We start from the raw sequence: 20,741 nt of genomic DNA on the forward strand, positions 1-20,741 counted from the left end.
TCCCTCTCCCTCTCCCTCTCCCTCTCCCTCTCCCTCTCCCTCTCCCTCTCCCTCTCCCTGATGTTAAGCTTCTGGGTTTGAGCTCTTCTGCCAATTAGGTATGTATCACTGGGTGAGTCACTTGACCTTATTAAGCCTCAATGTACTCATCAGCAAAATGAGGTGTTTATACTACATTGTTAAGATTCTTTTACTTCTGAGTCTAAATACAAATGCAAACATGCTCTGTCTGTTCCCAGGCAATGGGTCACACAAGTGCTCTAATCTTTTTTCGAAGGTGATGACTGTGGGTTCAGCACAGAAAAGGAATGAGCTAACTTGTCGGTGGGGGGTCAGGTATGGAGAGTTCCACCTTTTTGAAAAGTGAAATCAAATGGCTAGAGGAAGTGGCTGGAGCCAAAGATGAATGGTGGTGAGTCCTATAATTTAATACACAGACCAGAGGGATCTGTTTGGAAATTTCATTGCACAGCTAGTTAATTGGCCAAGTTGGCCAATAACTTGAGCACTTTCTTCCTAACTATCCAATCTGTATGTTTGTGCACATGCATGTGCATATATGTTTGCATTCAAAGTGCACTGTATAAATTTGAGACTTTTAGAATCTGAGACTATGAGATCTGGTCAGAACTTTTCCTACCACAGTCCCACTTGGGAAAACAGAGTGAAAAAGATGAAGAGGTCTTTCAGCTGAATAGTGGAGGAGACAAGACTGGGCCAGGTGCTCATAATCCTGTTAAACCACACAGCAGCCATTAGCTAATTAATCTTTCATTTCCTCCCACAGGATGACCCAGAATTCAACCTGGATTAAGATTAAACAGACTGCACTTCATCATCTTTTTATTTTTCACTTTCTTTTTTCCTGGTCTTAACTTTTTCTCCCATGAGACCTCTTCTTCCCTCTATTCTATTTGTAGAAAACATTCCTCACACATAGTTCTTTTATATAGTTTTCATGACATTTCATCAATGTGGCTAATTTCCTCATCTGGATGCCTGATTGGAGGAGGGTTTTGTATTATTCTTGGCTTGGGCATCTATTTCTGAAGTTCCCAGCATAATATTAGGTCAAAATATGCAAAAATTGTTTCTAAGTGGTATGAATGGGGAGAACATCACTCACACTACAGACCTCTTCCACCACCTAAGGAGAAGTTGGCTTTGAGAGCGTGTGGCGTCCTTCTGACTATGTGTTATCAAACTTGGACAGGATTGCTCTTCTAGGAATCTGCAGCATGTCAGTGCACTAAAGATGGTGATGCCTGGTGGGAGAAAGGCGCACATGAGGGCCCATCAGGCTCCTTCCAGCTTTGGGTATCTGTGGATGGCACCTTCCCATTGCTTATCCATTATTTGGTCCCAGACAAGCATTTTTATAAATGGAGATTTAGCAGATGGTATCCATTTAGAAAACAGATCAAAAGATCCACTGCCTTCTGAAACAAACAAACAAACAAACAAAGCAGAAGGGGTAAAATAGAGAAAAATGGTAAAGAGTCCATGTGACTTCTAAGCTCCAGGTGTGTTGTAAGGGGGCTAACAAGACAATGCATCCATCTGCTGGGCCAAGGGGGTTGGAGAAAGAATGATTTTCCAAGCAGGAAAGAGGAAATGGAGTGTGCAACTATTGCTATTGCTAAATGAAGTCTCTAATTTCTGTCTCCATAATGGTAATGACTTCCATTTATATGGTGTCTTCCAACAGCTCTGATCTCAGGGAATGCTCAAAGTCCTCTCTTGACTTAGCTCCTAAATCTGGCCCTCAACAGGCTAAAGAATGGCATCTATATTTATGTCATATCTATTTTAGAAAAGACTAGCTCATGTGAAATAGGACATTGGGATGCTAAGGGAATGAATCCAGAGTGGAGAAAGAAAAGGTAGAGGGAGAGAAATTGTGAGGAATACTGATACTTTTTTCCAAGCAGGACCCTCAGTATCATCCACAGAAGAGACACCTCGACTCAGGTAAAGTCTCTTAAAGGTTTTAATGCCTCCAGTAACCTCAGTCTCACTCCACCTGCCTTCCACCTTTTAATGGGACTTGGTGTTCCTTCAAGTGTGTCACATTAAGGTGAGCACTCTTCGGGGAGTCTTGACAAACTCTGACATTGAATTCCAAGTGCTGCTAAAGGCATTTTGTCCCTGATGCTTTTGGGGTTCAGAAATAGAGGGGACATTTGGAATACAGGTGAGATGAGGTCAAGGTTTGGAAGGGAGGGGAGTGATAGAGAATCTGATCTCCTCCAGTAACATATTCAACAAAATGTGTAGGGACAACAGACATAACTCATATAGATATAGAAACCACCAACAACTATGATTCACTAAAACGCTGAAGAAGAAAAACATATAACACAGAGTAAGCACAAAGCAGTAGCAAAAATAACTCTGAGAACTGGATTGCAGTAGGAGCAGAGGTGGAAGCCTGTCCAGGTAGACATTTCCAGGCTAATGTCTAGAAAAGGTTGGGCCATTAGGGGTCCTTTTTCATTGGTTGGGAATTGAATACAGGGATGTGGTCTTTCCTTAATTACTCTCTTCTGTAATTATCACATAATCGCTGTGAAGATGCCTTAGGGAAAGGCATGTAATTGGGGGATGGATGGATATCTGAGGGGAAGGGCCATAGAGGAATACATGAGTACTGAGCTGAGGACCAGGACCTGTGTTCTAGACTTGGCTTAACTATTGGTGGCCTGTGTTCAAGCTGCAATGCGATGGCCAAAGCCCTGGGCTTAAAATCATAAATAATGGCTTTCTAAACCCGAGCAGGTCACTTGATCTCTGAACCTCAATGTATTTGTAAAATAGAAATGAAAATACCTCTCTTCTAAGATTGCAGGGTGTCATCAAGAAATGCATGCGAAATGGCTTTAAGAACTGAAACATGCTATATGAAAGAGGTCTGGCCCAACCTGTCAGATACAGATGAGTAGACACTAACCCAAAGAAACAGAATGCCATGCCTAAGGTCCTACATCACAGAGTACCCAATTAATACCCAATTAGGTTGAACCCAGCTTTCTTTTATGACACTTGTCATAATGCTGGTTTCTTTTCACCTGATGTGGCAGAGTAAAGAATGAATAAGATAGGGAGAGGAAGGGGAATTTTGAAGAAAGTAATGCCATCATGTGAATGCAAACCCAGATAGAACTGTATGGCTAAGAGGGTGGGCACCTTCAGAGACACACAAGGATCAGAGATGGATCTCTATCTGGGAACCTTCATGAAGTCAACCAGCACCCGGAAATGTAGTCCAACCAGAGAAAAATCTTGGTATGACTGCTGAGAAATCTAATAAGCAATGATGGATAGAGATTTTAGCTTCTAAGATCTTGCTTCTCAGGTCTGTTAAGTTAGGATCCTTGCTTGTAGCTTCTTAGTAATAACATGGCAACATTACTGTTTTGCTAAATAATGCCAAGAAAATACAAAAATGAAGAAAACCCTGTGTCCATGGCTGGTGTTGGACCTGTGGATCAATTTCACCATATTGAAAGAGAGCAATAGTTTTTCTCATGTAAAAGTTTAATCTAGCAACTCCGTCCAGGTGGGCTTAATTTGAGCTTTGTGTAGAAAAAAACAAATACTTTCAACAAAGTCTGATGATGAGAAACAGAGAAACTTAGATGAGAACATCCACTTTGGGCAATTTATCCACTTTGGGCAATTATGAAGTGTGGGCCATTTATCACCTTCAGTAGGAGACATGACTGCTAATTGGTCTCTTCATTAACCAAGGAGAACATCCACCACTACAGCAACTCACAAGCTAGTGGTAATTTGAGGCAATCTTTAAGTGGTTTCCAACTCATAATCATATTTCTTCTGAAGTCTGCTGGCCTAGAAAAATGACTCTAATTCCTCATGAATACACTGCCCTCACCTTCACTCATGATGGACTACCCAGGGGGGAAGAGGTACACATCTCAAACAGAGGAGAAACACTACACCCAAACCTGAAATAAAGATGACTAGTCTTTTAAAAGCAGACTGTGGCCAGAGTGCTTGTACTATCTGGGGGTAGAGGGAGCATGAGAAATCCTTTCAGCTTCTGTAGCTCCTAGAAAAGGAGCTTCTGCTGTTTTCCTTGTAAACAACTGTTCTGTTCTGCAAGAGACTTATCACTTTCATGATGTCTGGACAGGGACAAAGGGATACTTACAACGAAGTATCAAGCTTCTGTGGCAAGGAAGGTCTGTGTGGGTGGGAACGTTAGCAAGGAAATTCTGCCAGCAACTGACAAGGAATGAGCTCTTTCTAACAGCAACCAGTACTTCAAGTTTAGCAATCAGTGGGCAAAATCCCACTCCCAGCAGACATGCCAAGAGATGCAGCAGTAAGTTCCCGTAGGGGCAGGAGGCTTGCAACACCTTTCAGCCAGGCTCCCTCCCCTTCATGCGGGGAAATGATGAGTGGGGTCTCCTCAGGGAAGCTTATCAAATGCCCATGGACAAAATGAGGACAAGACAGCCTGGAGCTATGGCTCCCTCATTAGGTACACTTGAGGATGCACAGGTGGGCAGCTTCCAATGGCTCTGCTGTAGACTTCTCACCTAGGATGTGGGACTTCTGGAGGCAGCATGCCAGATGAACTAGGTATCGCTCCCATCCAGCATTGACATTCTTGGGATCTTACTGGCATTCTTAGTGAGTTTCAGAGGGTTTATGCCACTAACAAACCGCACCATCAGATTGGATGAGGACTTAAGCATAGCATCTCTAATAGAAAGCATACACACAGTGGGTGTGGTTGTAGTCCAGGTAGCTACTGGGGCTGTCTCTAGGCCCATGGATCCCAAGGCAATGACTCTGAGAGGAAAGGCAGTAAATACCAAATAACCCGTGTATAAATAGTGCTGCAAAGTCACATGTGAAGAACGCCCATTTCCACCTGGTCCCTACCTCTCTGCAAACTAGTGAATACAATGTGTCAATGATGGCAGACTCCTGACGTGCAAAGGCCAGCACTGAAATAATAAGACAGCCCCGGTCTGAGGAGAAACACGGCCTTACCTGGAGACAGGGAGGAGTCGTAAGAACTTCTCTCCTTGCGGCTCATCTTGAAGGCTTGGATGTCCTTTTCCCTGTATGTCCCAAAGCCCTCATAGCTCCTCCTTTTACTCCCGCTCATGTCACTGTCCCACTTGTCATTTGAAGGGGTCATGTCACTGAACACGTCCAGGCTCTCGGATCGGGTGCTGCCACCATCCCCACCACTGCCAGAGTACCTCTTTGTGCACGAGTCTGCAGGCTCACTGCTCAAGTCACCTTTGTCCTTGGCCTGTGTCCAATGCTGGGCATCAGAAAGTGACAGTGTAGACAGGGTGTCCACCTCAAAGTTGTTCTTAGAAGCTTTGTGGCCGGCTTCACTGTGCTGGTGCTTCTGCTTCTCCTTATGCTTATTCTTCTCACTCACTAGTGGGAGCTCCTTGTCCGCACTACTCAGCCGCTCGCTCAGGATGTGGCTGGAGAAGCCTGTGGCTTTGCCTGCAAAGAGACCACTCAGGTTGTCATGGGTCCCCAGGATCCGGTCTTCCTTGTGCTTATGCTTGTGTTTGTGTTTTCTCTTGTGGAGCCGACCACTGGACAGACCGGCACTGCCCGCCTTGGGAGGATTCAGGGATGGCTGCATGTCGCCGAGGCCCATGCCGACAGGTCCCTGCAGGTGCACTCCATGCTTTGCTTTATGCTTAGCTGTACCAGACATCTTCACGTGGGAGCTTGTGTGGAACTGAGGTGGTGGCACTGTTGGCCTCATGAATGGGGAAGCTGCTCCAAGTGTGTGCGACAGGTACAAAGGAGCTGGGTACTGACTGTAATAACCAAGGTTCATCATAGGCATTGATGTGTAAGGCATTCCATAGGGTGCATAGTAACTTCCACTGGGAATAGGGTAGCTGAACCCTTGTAAAAAAGGCACCTTTGTCATGGTGTCATTGGTTTTTGCAGGCCTACCACGCTTCTTCTTTGACTTCAAGTCTGAAGTCCTGCGAAGATAGAGCAACGGGTCATACTGGATATATGGCACCGGGTAATAGTGATCGAAATTAATCCGAAAAATGCTGGGATACGGATTCTCGTGGTAGAAGGTGTAACTCCGGTGGGAGATCCTGAACACCTGGAACTTGGTGATGAGCTCTTCCAGGTCTGCCAGAAACTGAAGGTCATCACGATTTTGCAGGCTTTTCCGTTTCCTCTTGTGCTTTGGCTTCTTGAGGCTTTCATGGGCCAGGAAGTTGTCCACCATGAGATGCTTCTGCCGGTGGCCATGCCGGTTCTTTGTGCTGGTGTCAGACGGAATGGTCTCCGGGTTGTCCAGGGAGCAGAAGTCAAAAGAGTACCTCCGTCGGGATTCTGAACTCTTCTCTGCTTGGTCAGACGTGCTGTTGTTGTCCGTCCCAATGCCGCTGTCGCTTGGGATCGTCTCCTCACTGTGCGACTCGCTCACGGGGGACAGCGTTATTTCCTTGAGTGACCCAATCTCGCAAAGGTGGGAAGGTGAGTTGGCCATCAGCCTGGGGGGAGACAGCTTCCAGGCTCCACTGTGTATTCCCTTTTGGGTTTTGGTTGGAAGAGCACTGATAGGCTGGAGATTTGGCATAGTTTTCAACTCTGAAAAATTGGTTTCAGTGCTGGCGGGGCTCAGGTTGCCATTTGACCCACCTAACTGTGTTGAAAGTGGGTGCATAGCTGCTGGTGAAGACGCCACAAGTGACTGAAAGTTGGAAGGCACGGCTGGAACATCCGGCTGGCTAGAAACAGGCCTTGGGTGCTTGATGGCTGTTTTGGGTTCCTCAGATGGGGGTGGCAGCTCTGCTCTTGGCTTCCTGCCCCTCTTCTTGCCAATGTAGATGGTTCCCCTCTTGCTGACATTAATCTGCTTGCCCAATTTGCTCTCGATGGCTGCTGCCCCAGGGCTGGTCTCTGGGGGAGCTTTAGCCTTCAGAGCAATGTTGCTGGAGCAGGACAAGATCTGGTTCAAGATATTTTTTCTCTTGAGTGTTTTCATCTTATTGATAGTTTTGATGGTCTTCTTATCCAACACCCCAAGCTTTCCAACTTTTTTGTGAAATTTCATCTCGCTCATGGGCTTGTCCTCTCCTGGCACTAGTTGGGCCAACTTAGCTAAACTGCGTCGTCTCTTTCTTTTCTTCGTGCCAGGGAACTCCCGGCTGATGGGACTGACCGGGCTGGTAGAAGTCCCCTCGTGAATCGTCTCAACCGTGAGCAAAGGCTGCTTCTTCGGCCGCCCCCGCTTCTTCTTGACTGGCGTGATCACAGTAAGACTGTCTGTGTTGGTGTACAGAGGGCTGGATGGGGTGATGGGATAGGCAGATGGCGGTTCCACCATCAGTTTATCGGAGGTGGCCATGACTGCCTCCCGAAGCATACTGGTGGGCTTTGGTTTGCTGCATGTCCACCTCCGTTTTGCAGCAAATTTGGGATGCTGGATTTCTGGCAGCTTTCTCGATGGAGAGTGGTCTGTGCACGCTGGAGGCGTCACGATCATGGGTGGCTTCCGCTGCTTAGACAGACCTCCTGGAACGACTTTCTCGGCATTTCCACTTGTTTCAAGGCCAACTGAGGGGGACTCGTTCTCTATCATTTTACTCAACTTAGGGACACGGGGATCTTTCTTATTTCCCTCAGGGTTGGAGAGTATCCTATTAACCACTTCACTGCTCATAGTGATTCCAGAAGCCAGGGCTTTCTCTGGCATGATCTTTTCCACCACTGCTTTGATGGACTGTCTCTTTTTCCTCTTATGGCTGGTTGGATCTAGACAGGGTGCCTTGATAGGGATAGTAATCCGGACATGACTTGAGTCATTTTCAGGATTACTGACAGAACTCGTGTTCTGCCTGGCTGGTGATGCCTCTTGGGCATTATCTGCAGAGTAGCCTTCCCTTTTCCCTTCTGTATTGTCAAATGCTTTCTGGGCATTCTTGACCCAGTCCAGGTCCGGGTTTGATATGGTTTGACTTATCACATCTTTTTTACTGGACTTTTTCTTGCTGCCTATAGTAGGTGGTTCTGGGGGCTCCTTTGCAACTCCTCCATCTTGATCTACCAAGGGCTGAAGCCCATTGCACTCGACAGAGCTGCTGGGTGGGGCTGGTGAGCTGTGGCTGCCTGGGGATGGGACCACGCCTCCCAAGAGCAGATCTTTGCTGCTGTTGGACAACTGACTCCATGTGCTCCCTGCACTGCCTTTCTTACCCTGGGCCTTTGCAAAGGAAGCCACGGGCTCAAGAGCAGGGATCTTGCTGGTGCTTGCAGTTTCTCTGCCAGACTCTGGACTGATGAAGCAATTCTGAGTGGCAGGTCCACTGTCAGAGTTGGTGGACCAGTCCATGTGGTTCTGGCTGCTGCTTTTTTGCTGGTGCTTTGGTTTTAAGGTGTCACTGGTGACGTCCTGTGGGAGGCCTGGGTCATAGTGGAGAGCTGAGTGTTTCTGTGGCCGCTCGTAAGCCTAAAGGTGGGGCAGGTGGAGAAGGAGAGAGAGAGAAACAAAGATGAGCATGTTGGAGATATTTAAAATTCAATGTCAAAAGGCTTTATTATTTGAAAGTTGGTAATGGCCACCTTTAATTCCAGAATGGTTTTGAAAGTTTTCTCATTTGCAGAAGTAAAAACATGTGGCACAGATTTGGAACATTAATAAGGATGCTTTGATCACCATCTTTATCCCCCTTAACAATAGGAACTTTTACCGATCTTTTGGTTGAATGCAATCTCAGCATAGAGGACAGGCCCTGCAGGTCACTTAGCTTGGTGCCCGACTTGTATGAATGAAAAAGCTGAAACTTTTCTAATGGTGAGTCCTGCCTATGGTGGCAGAGCCCAGGAGAGAATGTGAACTTTCCAACTCCCCGGTCCCTTTGCCTAACTCAAGCTGCCTCTTACTTCTGTCCCAGCTTCCCCTCCAACTCATGTCCTTCCTTTGCTTCCTCCTACTGAAGTTCATTTCTGTTTGCACTTTACCTGGGAGTTTAGCATCTTTGTGCTCAAACAAGTAGTTCACTGGGAACCACTGCAACAAGGAAAAACAGCACAAGCTGAGGAACTAAGGGGGGAATTTGAAGACTGTGTGAAGACAAGGGAGCCAGTCAAGGACATGGAGAAGAAGAAATGGAGTAGGAAAGAAACTCAAAAGACCTTCCACCCTTCTGACTTTTAGGAGTGGTGTGGTGTTGGGAGTTAGTATGCTGAGGCATCCTGAAACCCAGGTTAGGCACTGACAGCTTTCTTGAGAAAACTCCTGGACAATCTCAAAAGGAACCTTGAGTCTCGTGGACATAAATGGGTCAAAAAAAAAATGCACAGTCACTCAAGATCACTGCTCCCAACCCTGTCAGCTGTGCTTCTCCCAGCATGAATTCTACAGGAAAGTCTCCAGACTTCGGCACCTTCCTGAGGACTGACCCTTCAGTCCGGAAAGGCAGAACCTGTGCTAGAGGCCAGACATAACCAGTGCCTACAAAGTCACAGAGGGAGTAGTTAATGAATGTCTTTTTGAGATATTAAAAGGTTTTTTAAGGTTGATTTATTTTTAATAGAGAGTACAAGCTGGGAAAGGACAGAGAGAGATGGGGACAGAAGATTGGAGGCAGGATATGTGCTGACAGCAGCGAGTCCAATGAGGGACTTGAACTCATGAACCGGGAGATCATGACCTGAGCTGAAGGTGGATGCTCAACTGGTTGAGCCACCCAGCTTGCCCAAGACATTAACCCAATTTTTTTAAATGTAGATACACTAACATTATTGCAGATAGATTTTAAGCCATGCTACCAGTGTAAAGAAGCATTCTTCAAAGTTTATCGTAAGTACTGTTTTATAAACACAAGCAGTAAACATACAGGATGCATTATCCTAAGATGTGTTAAAGAATGGAAAATACTAGTAAATTGAAGAAAGCTTTGGATAATATCTCCACTGAGAAGTAAATGATGGTTGGCTTAGTGGACTTAGGAAGTTTTAACCTGTAATATGTATCTGTCTTTATCTATGTATCTACCCATGTTTCTATCATCGATCTGTGCCTATTTGCCATTGATGTTCTAGCATTTACGCTTCATTAGAAAACACTGCTTATAGTCCCTATTAAGAATCAAAACACAGGTGTCAGAAACCATTATGGGTAAAATTCAATGCAGTAAAGCAAGTAGGGTTTTTTTCACAGTGGTTCCTGGAATCCCTAGAGTTATTTTCTGCCTCCCTGATTTTGTGAAATCCTGTTTATACTTCCAGTATTGGACTCTATTTTTTAAGTATCATGAGACAGTCTCCCCAGGCTAAGCCTATAAGTGCCTAGGAGAAAATTAAGACAAAAATTTACTTTTTTGTATTTACTTTTTCTTCATCTTGCAGTGTTTTAGGGGACATCACTAATCATCAACATCTAGACTAATCCTGCACTTGACTTTGCTAGAAATTACTGCTGTGGACATAAGCTGCTGTCCCATTTTTTAAAAAATACAGGAATCTTATTCATGGCATAAAATGTTGAATGCCACTTATCTTTTATGAATCAGGGCTCTGCTAATTTGTCATTTGTACTTTAGATTTTAGTTGGCACTGTGTGTGTACTCACAGGATGACAGGTCTACAAAAGGGCTTGGAAACAAAATTTCTCACTCTTTAGTGCAATAGTATAAGCGGTAACTCATACTAGAACACTTCTGAGAGTTAGTGCTGGCACTTCTTAAACATTACAGTGCAAAAAAAAAAAATCTGAGTTCCTAGTTTGGACTCCGGCAAAGCAGGACTTACAGTCACCCGTTTCCCCTGCCCCCCTCCCAACTTTCTTGCCACACCTCCCCACACTTTTCTAGATCTGGTCACTGAAGTCCACACTGGGACTTCGTAGTGAAACTGGAATTTTTGGTCTCTGATCCCACCAGTTTCCCTCGATTGCTCCGTCTTTTTCTTCTTGGAACCTAGCAGAATCCTTAATTATTACTCTTCACGTTTGAATCTCAGCTCGATTGTAGGGAGGCCCCCTACCTTAGAGAAGTACTCCTGTTAGAAGTTTTCATGAAAACAGGTATGTCATCTTTGTTGTACTTTTATTTTAGTTTTAATTTTACATTTGATTTGTGCATTAATTGAATTAAAGCCCGTTTCCCTTTCTAGCCTGTACACACCATCACACGAGTACCAAGCACAGTACCTGGCAAGTAGTAGGCACTCAACAAACATTTATTGAATAAATGAAGGAACATACATTTTGCTATGGGGATATTTCATTTTTTATCAATAGTGAGATTAATGGCCTGTATATTATAACATATTGTCTCAAACACAGTTACCCCCTGCAGCCTAATTCTTTATGCCATTTCCTTCTGCAAACACCATTGTCTCTCATAAAGACATCGATCACAATCCCCATAATGCTTTGTGTCATTTATTTGTGTACTTTTCTGTCTCCCTCTCCTAGACTGTAAGTACTTTGAGGTCAGAGACTCATTTATCTTCTTATCCCCTATGCCTACTACAAAGCAAACCACCCAGAAAGTTCCCAATAAATGTTTGTTGAGTGAATAAGCAAAATCTCGTTTGAGATGCCTATTGCCATGATAAAATATGTGGCTGCACACAGAAGACAATAAACTGCCAATCATTCATTTGATAATGCTTATAAGGAAATTGGAGCGCTCAAATGCATTAGGTGTTGAACAACAAAAAAAATCCTTCCCCAATACTTAAGGACTAAAGGCATTTGCAAAGTAACTCCCCTTCAATGCAATTTTTACTTAGTTCTCTCTCATCTCCTGTTAATTATTTCACTTTCCAATTAACTCTGCCTTTGGGGAAGAAATTGTGACTGTCAGGAGGGTGGATTTCACTCCGGCAGTTGAAAGGTGGGGCCTGCTCACTTATACCCAGGGCAGACCGGCTGAAAGTAATGCAGTTAAGTGTGCCTGGTTCCCAGTGCCTCCATCTGGACACTGCCTGATCTCATTGTTTCTACCATTTCAGCTGCAATTTGCCCTGCTGGGAGAGCTGCACAATCAAAGGGCAGGGTGGACAAAAGGGAAGCACAACAAAGGATCAGGACTAATGGGGGGAAATGGTGCTTTAAACCCTGCACCGAGATGGGTTGCAGTGAAGGGGCAAAGAGAACTGAGGAGTGTTCTCTAAGGGGTCCAGGAGAACACGGCTTTTCTCCAGCCTTGGCTGATGGCTATATCCCATTGCATTTCACGGAATCCCATTTCTTCATCTGTCAGCCATGACATATTATATACACAATGGTAAGGCTGTCAGTTCCAATATGTCCTTCACTGCGAATTGAGTACTTACTCCATTGAGACAGAGATGGACGTGGCAAAACAGGCCCTTAGCTCAATGCTGGCTGGGGCAAACTAGGGGCTCCCCCTCCCACCCTTCCTGCAGTCAGTCTCCCCAGGGGGGTCTTTGACTGAGGGCTTTATTGACCTACTTAGCACATGTTTCCATCTCCCCCTTAGATTCTACATTTTTCTGGGAGTAAGACCTGAATCTTTAAAGCCTCTTTGCTACCTTTCATCCATGGCAGGGGTGTTGCCTAAAATGGTTACCAAATAAGGCAAGTCCTGATGGAATTCTACATTGGGCTCATTATTTTGTGGAAAACTTTTCGTACCAACTAAGCCCAGCATTTCTCTTGGCTGTTCCCCCACCCCCCGTGAACTGTTTGAAAACATACAGTCACTTTGAAGGTGTGGCTTACTTTTATAAGAAAAATGTTTTCCGGGCCCCTTCAGCCTAGATGCCAAATGCTCATCACTGAACCACCATTCTGAAAACTACACAGATATCTCTTCTAAAGGATGTGTTTATGGAAGCAAGTTCTTCTGCAATGTGAAGAATTATTTTGTGAAGTGGATAACTTCACAATGTATAATAGATCATATACATTTAAATTTTGCGTAAGTTAGATTACCTTGTAAAAAGCACTTGATTTTTGTCTACTTTTAAGAACAAGCATGAGATCACTGCATAAAAACTTGAAAAATCCATAAAAATGGGAAGAAAATGAGTCACCCAGTCTTATCTATGGCTTATCTAAAGTAAGGGTTGTCACAATGAGAGAAGAGGGCTATTTGGGTCTGAGAAAAATCATATAACTCATCAAAAATCAAGCATGACTTTGTGGGAGATAAACTACTCTTTTGGGTTAGCTGTGTTTGTGCTACTTTCTGCTGACACTGATAATTTAAATTTACTGTTTGTAAGATATTTTGCTTTACAAGAGTAGGAAAATATGCCTGGGTATGAAGGAATGAGAGGAACTTTTGCTCTTAATTTGGCAACTGATGCTTCTCAAGATGAGATCCTGGACCACTGTACCAGAAATACCTAAGGTACTGGTTGTTAATACAGATCCTTGGGCCCCACTGCAGATCTACTGATTGCAATCTTCTAGAGTGGGACCAAGGAATGTGCATTTTAACATGCTCTCCAGATAATTCTGAAGCACAATCAAGTTTTAAAAGCACTGATCTAATGTTTCAATACTATAATTCCTCTGGGGTGGGGCTCTTCTGTGGTTGCCATGACATCTGTAGCACATTTTGGTGGTAAATGTGCAGAACAAATCACCATAGGCCTGTTAGGATATGCAATCTGGCACCAGTGAGCATTCTTGTTTTGCTCTCTGAACTCTTTATAACTTACATAGTAAGACACTCTAACATTGTACGCTGTTCAGATATTCCAAGTACACTGCAAGGTGAGGTGGGCAGAAAAGTCAATGGTGTGGGTGGATGAGTATGCTGTCCTCCCAGAAAGACTTTGGAATGCAGATGTTCATGACCTCCCACCCTGGGATTTCTATTTCCCCAACTCATGCAGGCCAATACCCAGAGCCCTGGGGTATCCTGACATTTATCTCTGAGGCTCAAAGCAAGTGCTCGAGCCTGAGCAAGAACTGAGTGTGGGAGACAAGGAATGTAACCAGAAAATGTCTGACGAAAACTTCTCAACCCTGGCTGTACGTTAGAATCATCAGGAAGCTTCATAAAGAATACCATGCCTGGGATCTGACCTGGACCAATTAAATCTGCATTCTAGAAGTGGGGTCTGAACAGTAGTACTTTGTTCAAAGCTCTTGGTTATCCCAATGGGCAGACAAAGTTGAGAATCACTGGATTATATCAAAGACAGGGGTCTGGGTTAGGGACTAGGGAGGCTCTGATATTATCAGGATATGTTCTAGTTCAGTGGTTTTCAAATGTGTTCCATAGAGTCCTAGGATTTTGTAAAGACACTTCTGAACTATAGCCAGTGGATGGGGCAAGAGAGATGCTCCACATCATTCTTTTAACCCTCAAATAAACATAACAGCCCTGCAAAGGATTTCATTTATGAGTGTAGGGGTTGGGGAGAGATGGTTCTATCACTTAAAGAAAGACTTTGAGAATGACCCGTTAGGCTCATGAAGAGGAAAAATGTATAATCAGCTTCCATTGAACTTGACCCCAGAGGATCTCTCCTCATCCCAATTCATTCCTGCACTTGCTAACAGTAGGTATAGAAGAATGCCACTAAGTACCTTATTTGAACCATGGTCTTATGATCCTCTGATTCCACGGGTGTGATGGACTGAATGTTTATGGCCCTCCAAAATTCATGTGTTGAAATCCTAAACCCTAATGTGATGGTTTTAGGGAATGAGGTCTTTGGGAACACAGTGTGATTAGGTAATGAGGGCAGAGCTTTCATGAATGGGATTAATGCTCTACCCCAAAGAGACACCCCAAGGAACTCTCTTCTCCTTCCCCATGTGAGGCAAGAGACATATGAGAGCCATCTCTGAACCAAGAAGCAGGTTCTCACCAGACAGTGAATCTGCCAACACCTTGATCTTGGACTTCTTAGCCATCAGAACTATGATAAATAAATTTCTGTTGTTTATAAGCCACCCATCCATGGTATTTCATTATAGCAGCCTGAACAGAAACACTACTCAGCTACTAAACGAACATAAAGTTTTCAATTATGTATATAAAGTGAAAGTGTCCTCATTTCCTGTCACATGAATTGCCCTGGGAAGTCACCTTGATTTAGTTCCCATAGGAACTATTCCTGATATGCTGTTTGGGGGCTGTGAGCGATACTAACACACTCCTTTTCCTGGGGGTGATAACAGCTGGTGCAAAGACAGAGGCCCCTAACATATGTTTCCTTGAGTACAGGGCAATTCTGAATAATTTAAAATGATCATTGACTTCATTCCAGCCACAATGTTGTAATAGGTATTAGACTTACCCTTTCCCTGGAAACAAATATAAAACTGAACACAAAATATGAAGCAACAGTTTTCAGGCACTGGACAAGAGATAATATGGGCTGTGATTCTAGAGATAAGGAAACTCATGAGGCCTCCATATCCCTATTTTTTTTTGGCTGGGAGCACTTTCTGAACATGGACCCAGAAAAGTAGAAGCCAGAAATCTGTGATCTCACTGCATGGAAGAAACAGAGCTCAGAGTATTGGGCTGAGGGAACTGGAATATGAGAGACAAGGTAATTGAGAAGAGGAAGCCATGTAGAAAAGAAATCCTAGAAACCCTTATAGTGATCTTCTTATGTCTTTGGCCAATTTTTAATCTGCACTTGAGGGCAAGACTCCATGAACCAGCAGAGTGCAGCTACTAGGGGTCCATACGCTGAACACAGAGTTCTGAGATCACTAATACCTGGCAGTGTTGGATTTCTGTTTAGCCAGAGTGGGGTAACTTAAATGAATATTCCAGACATTTAGTTGATATTACAGAAATGGTACTCCTTAAGTGTAGGATTACACTAGCCCCAGAATAGAAACTATGTTAATCCCTCTCTAACAAAGTTTAAAAAGAATCCTCAGTAGAATAAAGCTAATCTGCCAGTAAATTAACTACCTATCATAACAAAGTCGAACTCTTTAAAGGAAAACAACAAAACCCAGAATCTACACAATATAATATCTACAACATCCAGGACAATAAAAGATGTATCAGACAAGCAACAAAATAGGCAAATGTGACCCAAAACTAAGAGAGTAGATACAGATCCAAGGCCCCTAAAACAACTGTTATGAAAATGTTCAAGTGTTGAAAGGAAAAGATGAACATAATTGATGAATATATGGGGAATCTCAGCAGAGAGACAATAACTCTACCAAAATAACCAAATAAAAATTCTAAATTGGAAAAATATAATATCTGAAGTGAAAAATTCAAAGTATGTATTTAACAGCTTATAGGACAATGCAGAAGTGAAGTTGAGTGAACATGAGGGGGAGACAGTAGAAATGATCCAAACTGAAAGAAGGGAGAAAGATGTAAACAGAAAACAAACAAAAATAAACAAACAAAAAACCAAGGCTTCAGTGCCCCGTGGAAAAGTATCAATAAGTCTAACATATATAGTTAGCTTCCCAGAAGTAGAGGAGAATAGTACATATGGATTCACATAGCTAAGATGCTCAATAGACAGAATAAACACACACATAAACCACATATAGGCACATTGTAAACACACTGATGGAAACCAAAGGTAAAAGTTGTTTTTTAAAAAATGTTTATTTGTTTTTGAGAGAGAGAGTGTATGCTCACACATGAACAGGGGAGAGGCAGAGAGAAAAGAAGACAGAGAATCTCAAGCAGACTTCATGATGTCAGTGCAGAGCCTGACGTGGGGCTTGAACTCACGGGCTGTGAGTTTGTGACCTAAGCTGAAATCAAGAGTCGGACACTTAACCAACTGAGCCACCCAGGCACCCCCCAAAGATAAAAGTTTTAGAAGCAGCCAGAGAATTAAGACACATCATTATAGGGAAACAATGACAAAAATAACATCTAACTTCTCATCAGTAAAAATCAAGCCAGAAGATAATGAAATAACATCTTCATGTTAATAAAATAAAAACAAAACAGTCAACTTAAATTTCTATAACCAGTGAAAATATCCTTCAAAAATGAAGGTAAAATATTTTTAGATAAATAAAAACTGAAGGAATCAAATGCTGACAGACCAAAATTATAAGAAATGTAAAAGGAAGTTCTCTAGGGTAAAGGGAAATAATACCAAATGTAAACCCAGATCTACATGAACAAATGAAGACTATGGAAATGGAAAATATGTGGGCACACATACAATTTAAAAGGCAAATGATTGCTTAAAGCATAAATAATAACAATAAATCATAGAATTTATGACTTTTATAGAAATAAAATGTAAAACAATAAAACAAGAAACAAGAGAGTTGTATATGGAAGTATACTTGACCCTCAAAAAACATGGGTTTGAACTATATGGGTTTACTTACATGCAAATTTGTTTCAATAAATATGATACACTACTGTAAATGTATTTACTTTACAATTTTCTCAATAACGCTTTCTTTTTTCTAGCTTACTTTATTATGATTATACAGTAAACATACAAAATATGTGTTAATAAACTGTTTATGTTATCAGTAAGGCTTCCAATTAATGGTGAGCTATCAGTAGAGTTAAGTTTGGGGAGAGTCACAAGTTATACACAGATTTTCAACCATACAGGGCTCAATGCTCCTAACCCCTTTGTTGTTCAAGGTCCACTGTATATGTTTATTAAAGTTCTTATATTTGAAGGGATGTAATAATAGTTCACAGTAAGCTTGGTACTTGGTGCACATTGTAATCTCTAGAGCAACCTCTAAAAATAAAACAAAGTCATGTATCTAAAACGCCAATAGAAGGAAACTTACGGAATACTAAAGAAAGCTTAATTAGTCCAAAAGAGGGCAGAAAAGGAGGAAAAAGAATGAAAAGAGGACAAAGAGAAAACATAACATTGTAGATAAACTGAACACTACTGGTAATTACATTGACTCGAAATGTATTAACAACTCCAAAACAACAACAACAACACACAGGATAGATTGTCAGACTGAACAAAAATGTAAGACCCAATTGTAGGCTGTTTACAAGAAATACTTTTAAATGTAAGAATGCAGACAGCTTAAAAGTAAAAGGATGGAAAGAGATAAAATACAAAAAACATTAAGAATACTGGAGACAATTAATACAATGCAAAATAGACACCAGGACAAAAGGTATTCTGATAATTAGGGGCATTTCAAAATGATAAAAATAAAAGTCAATTCATCAAGAAAAGACAATACTACTAAATTTGTTTGCAACTCACAACTTCAAATACTTGAGACAAAAACTAAGAGAATTAAAGAAAGAGATAATTCCACAATAAAAGGATTTTAAGGGGAACCTGGGTGGCTCAGTCGGTTCAGCATCTGGCACAGAGCCTGCTTGGGATTCTCTCTCTCCCTCTCTCTCTGCCGTTCCCCCACTCATGTTCACTCCCTTTCAAAATAAATAAAATTAAAAAAGATAAAAGAATGTTGACACTTTTCCTGCTGGAACAAACTGACCAAAGAAATTGGAAAAAAAAATGTATGGAAGACTGGATCAACATTCAGTCAACTGAACATTACCTACCAGCAAAACGCCTTTGCCCAAATATTCTGGGCCAAAAGAAGTAGCAATGATCAGTGAGCACCTGCTGATGTCCTGAAAAATCATTTGTCATCAGGGAAATGCCAATTTAAACAACAACAAGATGCTACTATGTACTTAATAGGATGGCTAATATTAAAGAGATTGACAAGTGTTAACAAAGATATGGAGCAACTAAAACTCTCATCCATTGCTGGAGCAGGTGTAAAATGGTACAACCACATTGGAATTTGATTTGGCCACACCTTTTAAAGCTAAATATACTCTGTGACTCAGCAATTCCACTCCTACAGATTTACCCAAGAAAGAAGAAATTATTCATCCACAATCAGACTTTCATAGAACCTTCATAGCAACTTAATTCTGAGTAGAAAGCACTTGGAAACAGCCCAGGTGTTGATCAACAGGGGAATATAAAATTCATCAATAAAAATAAAAGTGTAGATATAGTCAACAACATACATAAATCACACACACACAACGATGCTGAGCTAAAGAAGCCAGACTCTCAAAAAGTATATACTGTACAAATCCATTTATATAAAGTTCTAGAATAGGTGGTGGGGTTGTAAAGGGTCAGGAGGGAGGTTTCTGGGGATAATGGACATACTTTAAATCACGAGAGGATTTCAAATTACATTTGTCAAAATACATTGTCAAAACTGCTTAAATGTATGCTTCAGATCTGTACGTTTCAGTATATGTAAATTTTACTTCAATTACATGAGAGAGAGAGACTATGTCAAACAATGATTAAGAACTCCTTGTATCCGACACTCACGTACATGCACCCATACACCCCAAAGCCACTCTGCAGAACTTAGGGACTTTTTTCTCCAATGAACACCTGAGGCAGCCAGTTACTCACTGTTTCCCCTTCTCAGAGTCTTCCCTCTCCCCTTTGCACAAGGACAGCTGATGGAGTTGATCCCTAAACAATGGAGCCTGAATCAAGGAGGCAGGTGCTTGCGGCTTCTGCAGGCCCCATTCTTGGCAACATCCCTGCCCTGGGCCAAAAGGTAGAAAGGTGAAGCCTGCCTCCCTCCCAGCCACAAATCCACCTTGTTTGAGGTAAGGAAGGAAGCCTGACAAAAACCTGCTCACAAATCAAAGTTAGCGCTGCCCCGCCTCCTCTGTAAATCATACGAGATCCATCTGGGTAATGACTCCTCCAGTGTAATTCCCTATTAAGAGGCTTTATCTGGAGAGATAAGCAGCTGGTTTCCGTGTCACTAATTGCTGTCTGCTGTGATTTTAAAACATCTGCACCATTGTGCTCTTCATTTTCATATTCTAATCACCCTGAAACTTGAAAAAGGTACATCATTGATTGTTTCTATGGGTTAATTAGTACACAGTCTCCTTGTAGAGACAATTTAGAGGCAGCCAGAACCTCAATCAGGAAGTTTGTTTTAAAAATTAATAACATCGGCTGTGGCTGGAGGGACTGTCACGTTCAGGGACTAATCTGGACTCTCCTGGTGGGGGAGCCACCTTTTGTTATGCTCCACAGAGAAGGGAAGCAGACAGTGAAGGGAGTGGGGAGTGGGCGAGTGTAGAGTGGTGGTAGGCAGGACCCAGGGACCCAGGATAGGACTTGGTCCCAAGGGGACCGGACCGTTGGTCTCTGCTGCTTCCCTCCCTTCCAACTAGCCCGAGTCCCTTTCCCAGTCAGTAAAAATCAGGACTTTAATGAGGACTGACCAAAATATCTGGAGGTGAGAGCAATTTATCAAAGCAATAAGAGTACGGACATTACTTTAGATTTTAGAGTCTGTTCATTGTTCCCTCTACCTCCCCATCTCAACTATGGGAGGGAGATTAAGGGACAGGGCAGTCAGAGATGAAAAGAACCAGAGCAAACAGGTGAGTGACATTGGAATTCAGAACTTCTCAAATTTAAATTGAACAGGATTCACCTGGGTATCCTGTGCAAATGCAGATTCTGATTCAGGAGGTCTGGGGTAGACTGAGATTCTGCATTTCTACCAAGCTACAAGGTGATGCCCAAGGCCAACCATTTGAGATGTGGTCTAGTAGACCCTCTATTCCCAGGCCCTTGACCAGAATCACTATTCCTGAGATCCAAAGGACAGCTAAGAGGTGGCAGTGTAGTGAAGGAGCTTGGGCTCTATGCTGGGCTCTTTTTCACAGCCCCACAATTAACAGGGCAAGTCAACGGCCTCTTGTATCTTGTCTTCCTCATCTAGCAACTAACAGCAGTGCCTTTTTCCCTCTTAA

General features: G+C 42.7%; 1 protein-coding gene across 1 annotated transcript in view; it reads right to left on the reverse strand.

Moving 5' to 3' along the window:
- The window catches only part of SETBP1 (SET binding protein 1), a 354,864-nt gene that overhangs the window by 103,506 nt on the left and 230,617 nt on the right, over nt 1–20,741 (reverse strand). The window contains exon 3 of the mRNA XM_049620170.1: nt 5,026–8,485. Within this exon, the coding sequence (XP_049476127.1) occupies nt 5,026–8,485 (3,460 nt within the window). The remainder of the gene's footprint in view (nt 1–5,025; nt 8,486–20,741) is intronic.

This window comes from Panthera uncia, assembly GCF_023721935.1.
Source record: "Panthera uncia isolate 11264 chromosome D3 unlocalized genomic scaffold, Puncia_PCG_1.0 HiC_scaffold_8, whole genome shotgun sequence".
Taxonomy (NCBI): domain Eukaryota; kingdom Metazoa; phylum Chordata; class Mammalia; order Carnivora; family Felidae; genus Panthera; species Panthera uncia.